The sequence below is a fragment of the Macrobrachium rosenbergii genome, chromosome 1, assembly GCF_040412425.1.
Source record: "Macrobrachium rosenbergii isolate ZJJX-2024 chromosome 1, ASM4041242v1, whole genome shotgun sequence".
Lineage (NCBI taxonomy): Eukaryota > Metazoa > Arthropoda > Malacostraca > Decapoda > Palaemonidae > Macrobrachium > Macrobrachium rosenbergii.
The window spans coordinates 11,458,776-11,465,024 of NC_089741.1; the positions used below are offsets into that span (position 1 = coordinate 11,458,776).

General features: G+C 39.1%; 1 protein-coding gene across 1 annotated transcript; it reads left to right on the top strand.

The window, feature by feature from the left end:
* The first annotated feature begins 1,702 nt into the window (after positions 1-1,702).
* LOC136839478 (uncharacterized) lies at positions 1,703-2,808 on the top strand. Its single transcript, XM_067105582.1, has 2 exons — positions 1,703-1,876; positions 2,383-2,808. Exons 1-2 carry the CDS (start codon positions 1,703-1,705, stop codon positions 2,806-2,808), a joined length of 600 nt encoding a protein of 199 aa, XP_066961683.1.
* The last annotated feature ends 3,441 nt before the right edge of the window (positions 2,809-6,249 follow it).

The window sequence follows — 6,249 nt, forward strand, 5'->3', positions numbered from 1 at the left end:
CAGGGAGAGCAATCTTAATACTTAAATGGTGAATTGATGAGTTATCCTTTCGTGGCTGGGGTTTCAGCTGAAGAGATGATTCTGGCTTGAAGACGTCACAGGAGGGCAGCTGGGAACTCAGCAGAGATGTTGCTGATATGATGACCACGGACTCGTAGACATCACAAAAAGGATGTCTTTAAGATGAGGCAGCAAATGCTGTTTCTTCAAGAATCCAGAGACTGTGCAAATGGAGGGCAGGAAGGACTGAAGACTCGTCCTCACTACAGGCAGGAAGGGCTGACTACTTCGTGTTTTCACAGGCAGGAAGGGCTTAGTGACTACTCCTTGACACAAGCAGGAAGGGCTGACTACTTTTCTTTGTCACTGGTATGTAGGCTCGCTGATTCACCTTGTCTCGAACATGGATGGCTTAGGGACTCGAACATGGATGGTTTAGGGACTTCTCATCACAGTCAGGAAGGGCTGGCTGCTTCTCATCGTTTCAGGCAGGACAAGATTTTATGAAGAGTAAGGGTCATCTGAAGAGATACTCCTGTCGGAACCTTGCTTTGTCTGACCTCTGAGTGCCCTCTCTGTCTTTGTCTGTCTATATCTCTGTCTTGGGAAGTCTCTTCTCGAAGCTTATATACCACTGTATGGGAGGAGCTAATAACGACAGACAATGGTCATTCCCATATAATGAGTTTTTTATTTCCTACACAATGATTGGTTCCTATTAAACGCCCCTTTCCGGTCATGCCATAGAAGATTCCAGATCAAATTTTCTGATGCAATGTGGATCAAATATTGCGCCATCTTACAAAGGCATGGCATGAGATACCACGTGGTGTTGTTTCCACAAGAAAGGGTTTTCATCAAATCGCTAATTGTCCATGAAGCGTTGACAACAGGAACTGACTGGTGAGCAAACACAGGAAGGAGTCATGTCTTGGAAAAGAGGTATTTCTTTTTCAAGATATTTCATCATTATTGCATCAACCTATGTCATATCCTCAATACCCTTGCCTTTACAGTTACAGGTGGACATTACTTTATTCCCTAGAAAGCAGAAGTTCGGGAAAGCCTAGATGACAATAATACCAAAAGAAATAAGACCAGAACCTGTCCAGAGGTGCTCCCATGTGGCCACAATCCCAGATAGTTGCCAAACCCAAAGTTGCTTCCATTAACACTCCTTCTCCCGTCCAATAGTTTTGCAGACTTTACTTTCCACATTTTCCTCTAACATATATATTCAAATTATATGAATGACATGTGAAGCTAGTCTTACTTCTCACCAATCAGAACTATATCAAATATCAGCCTATCTTCGCTGCATTCATTACTCATTTTCTTATTGAACAAACTTTCTGTTACATTAGCCCAGGTTTTCTTCTCTCTTATCCCACTATCCATAAAGATACTGAACAGCTACGAAAACATTATTTCCTTTTTTATTGCCTATATAATACGGGATGCAAGCCAGCACAACTTTATGCCGGTCCCAAGCCAGGGTAAATGGTGAGGGTTGGTGGCAGGAAGGGCATCCGGTCATGAAACCTATGCCAAAACCATGGATAGCAGCCAGGAACAGCCAAGCGACGTGGGTGGGCTTCGCCTGACCCGCACAATAAATGGGTGAGGGCTACCACATCAAGGACAGGCGTGGTTAAAGAAGAAAGTCCAAGAGCTTGGAATTGGAACTCTGAATGTTGGCACCATGACTGGACGAACTAGGGAGGTGGCAGATTTTATGGAGAGAATGAAAATTGTTATCTTGGGTGTGCAAGAGACAAGGTGGAAGGGAAACAAGGCAAGGAGAATTGTAGTGGATTTAAGATGCTGTATAGTGGAACTGATGAAAGGGGAAGATGTGGCATTGGGGTTGTTCTTGGTAAGGAAATGAAGGAAAATGTAGTTGACATTGACAGAAAAAGCTGTAGAATAATGAAAGTGGGGAACAGATTCTAAATGTAGCCAAATACTTATGCACCACAAGTGGGCTATTATGAGGAAATTAAAAATAGATTCTGGAGGGAGATGGATGAGATGATTACATCAATAGAAATGGAAGAAAGACTGGTGGTTGGAAGTGACCTGAATTGACACACTGGACGCAATCAAATTATATCAGTAGGATTCATGGAGGACATGGAATGGGAGAAATGAATGAAGAAGGAGAAATTATAGTATATTTTGCATTGTCTTTTGATTTGGCAATTAAAAACATTTTTTACAAGCAAAAATTATGCAACATACAGTAGTGGAGGGAGACAGATGCAAACAGATTTTCTGTTGTGTAGAAGAAACCATCTGGCTGAAATAAAGAACTGTAAGACCATAAGAAGAGAAACTGTTAGACCACAACACAGGTTAGGTGTGTCTGATTTTTTGATACAGTGGGTTGCACACGGGAAAACTATGGTGCAGCCCAAGAAAAAGTGGTGGAGGCTAAAAGACCAAGAGATGAGACAGAGTTTTGAAGAAAAGGTCCTGCACAGCATTAGATTAGTGGATGGTGTGAATAGCTGGTGGGTAGAAAATATCACAATGATACTGAGAACAGCAAAGGAGCTATTAGGGAAAACATCAGGTAGAGGACCACCTAATGATAAGGAGAGCTGGTGGTGGAACCCAGATACTCAAGACAAGGTAATAAGGAAACGAGAAGCAAGGATAATGTATGAAAGGGATGAATCTGTGGAAAATGAAATGGCTTGGAAAATCACAAATAAAGTAGCAAAAAGGGCTGTGGCAAGGGCAAAGGCAGAAGGAATAAATGACATGTATGAGAAAGTAGAAGAGATAGAGCAACTAAAGATCTGACGCACATCAAGCAGATCAAGGACCGAAATGGAAGAGTTTTGTCAAGGGAAGAACGTATAAGAGCAAGATGGAAGGAACATTTTGAGAAGCTATTAAATGAAGAGATACCCAGAAGAATAAGAGAAGAGGGAACCCACAAGTAAGAGCAGTTCCAGATATCACCAGAGAAGAAGTGAAGAGAGCACTTGACAAAATGAAAAATGGAAATGCTGTTGGACCTGATGGTATACCAGTTGAGGTGTGGAAATGCTTGGGAGGAGAAGGAGTTGATATACTGTGGGACCTCTCTTCAAAGGTCTACCACTAAGAAAAAATGCTGGACAGCTAGAGAAATAGTATTATGGTCCCAATATATAAGGGAAAGGGGGATATACAAGTCTGCACAAATCACCGAGGGATAAAATTGATCTCATACTATGAAGATATATGAACGAATTATAGAGAAAAGAATAAGGAATGAAACAAGAATTGAAGAATCGGGTTTATGCCAAGAAAGGGTACAGTAGATGCAATTTTTGCACTAAAGCACGCAAAGGAAATACACACAGAAAGACAGAGAGGGCTACATCTAGTATTTATTGATCTGGAGAAGGCATATGATCTGGTAGCTAGGCAAGAAGTGTGGAGATGTATGAGAGAGAAGGGTGTTTCAGAAAAGTATGTTATAGTAGTCCAGGATATGTATGCAGAGGTTACCACTCAGGTAAGGAGCGCTGTGGGAACAACAGCAAAGTTTACTGTAAGAGTTGGTTTACATCAAGGTTCAACGTTTGCTGATGATGCTGTTTTGGTGGACCTGACTAGAGAAGGGGTGGAGATAAACACTTGAAGATCGAGGTTTAAGAATAAGCAGAGCTGAAACAGAATATCTGTGGATGGGAGAGGAAGGAAAACAGGGTTCAATTAAATTAGGCTTAGATGACATTACGACTTTCAAGCAATTTGGGTCTTGTGTGGTGGGTGATGGTGGCATGGACTCAGAAATAAACCACAGGATACAGTGCGCTTGGATGAATTGGAGGAGATCATTGAGAACACTGTGTGACAAGAGGATTAGTGCAAGAGTAAAAGGAAGGTTTTATAAAAGTGTAGTTAGACCAGCAATGGTGTATGGGGCTGAGACGTGGTCAATAAAGAAAGCTCAAGAAAGGAAGGTGGAAGTGGCAGAGATGAGGATGTTGAGATGGATGTGTGGAGTCATGAGAAAGGATAGAATCAGAAACTGTTATATTAGAAGGACAGTCAAAGTTGTAGAAGTGTCAAAGAAGATTCAGCAAAGAAGAGTGCAGTGGTTTGGTCATGTCATGCAGAAAGAGGAGGATCATGCATGTAGAAGGGTCATGGACATGGAGGTGGTTGGGAGGAGGAGGAGGGGAAGGCCAAGGTTCAGATGGAAAGATAACATAGCAAATGACACGCGGGAAAAACGTTTAAGAGAACAGGATATGCCAGCTAGAAGAAAATGGAGAGGGCTTACAAGAAACAGCGAAACTATATAGAGATGGGTAAAGGCTGAAGGCAAAGAAGTTAATATAAAATAAACATTACCATCTTTATGAACGTTCTCCTCACTCTCAATGAAAATATCCTCTACGATCTTAAACTCTTTAGGATTTTACCCCATACATTGCATGTTCTTTACGCACATTCAGTGTTCTACGTTAAATGATTGATTCATACACACTCCTCTGTATTCTTTTTCTTTATACACCAATTTTCTCTGCCATTCCTCCTGAACCTTCCAGACCTCCAGACAAATGATAAATGCACACACACACACACACACACACACACACACACACACACATATATATATATATATATATATATATATATATATATATATATATATATTCATATATATATAATCTATATATATATATATATATATCTTAGAAGACGGAGCTGCAGCTCTAGGTACATCTCACCAGGAATCCATAGGGAAAGGCGTCGTATTCAGGTACATTTATTTTGCCAACGTTTCACGATTCATAATCGCATCCTTTTATAATAAAGATACAAACGAACTTAAAACCAACCATGCATAATCCATTAAAATTACGCAAAATTTAATCAAATTTAATGAACATCAGCATGTAGAAAGCTTGAAAATAATTTATGAACAACTTAAAACAGGAAATTATACTAAACATTAAAAATATGTACAAACTATCTATAAGATTCTAAAAACAGTAAAAAATATTTAAAACATTTAAAACACTAAAAAATTTTAAGGCTATTCTGCCCGTCCTTTGCGAGGATAAGGTACAGAATAGCCTTAAAATTTTTTAGTGTTTTAAATGTTTTAAATATTTTTTTACTGTTTTTAGAATCTTATAGATATTTTGTACATATTTTTAATGTTTAGTATAATTTCTGTTTTAAGTTGTTCATAAATTATTTTCAAGCTTTCTACATGCTGATGTTCATTAAATTTGATAAAATTTTTTGTAATTTTAATGGATTATGCAGTGCTTGGTTTTAAGTTCGTTTGTATCTTTATTATAGCCTTGAGGATGCGATTATGAATCGTGAAACGTTGGCAAAATAAATGTACCTGAGTACGATGCCTTTCCCTATGCTTCCCTGAGATATATCAAATAAGGATATATATATATATATATATATATATATATATATATATATATATATATATATATATATAATATATATATATATATATATATATATATATTGTCACAGATGGGACCTCTTTTCTCGCAACCTCACCCGTTTTTACATTTGCAACATAATTGAGAAAGAAATAAAAATTAATTTCAATTTATTTAATTACAAGAACTGTGGGTTTCCATTCGCCCCTTCAGAAACTCTCTCCTTCATTCCCCAAAATGGTTAAGCCTCTCTTTCTGTTCAAAGCGACTGCTTTTAGGCCTAATTCCAGCTGACTGTTGGACCTTCTCTGCATCCAGCAAGGCAAGGGAGGAACAAAAAGAGAAAGTTGGCCCCCCCCCCATTCTGAACCCTCCACGTGGGTTGACTGATGCCATGTGGTCGTCATTATAGAAAACATGACGAAGATTGACCTTTGCGCCACCTAGTTAGATGCCCCTGCATAATCCCCAAAGGTTATTTATAGACGCTGCAATGAGAATTGAGAGAGAGAACACTTAGGACATGACCAAGGACGGACGTTCTTACTCTGCTTGTCCCTCTGAATCACGTGTTCGACCCCAGGGCTCGAACCAGTGCCCTATTGAATGAGGACACCTTCATCTTGATGAAGGTAATGTGCTGGATTAAGTTTCTTTTCAGTCAGTCACGATCCCTGTTATTTCTCTTTCTAATATTTCATTTTATTTTCCATTGTGCAATCACCTTCAGTAATTTGTGTTGGAGCATTCAGTGTTAACGTAATTATGCATTAGTGTTGAATTGAGTTATTTGGCACTATCTGTGCATTCCTCAGTTTCCCTTTGAGCG

Excerpts from the sequence above, each read along its gene's own strand:
- LOC136839478 (XM_067105582.1), top strand. The coding sequence starts at position 1,703 with ATGACTGGACGAACTAGGGAGGTGGCAGATTTTATGGAGAGAATGAAA. Across the intron at positions 1,877-2,382 it reads TGGCATTGGGGTTGTTCTTG|TGGGTTGCACACGGGAAAAC; the intron begins GTAAGGAAATGA and ends TTTTTGATACAG.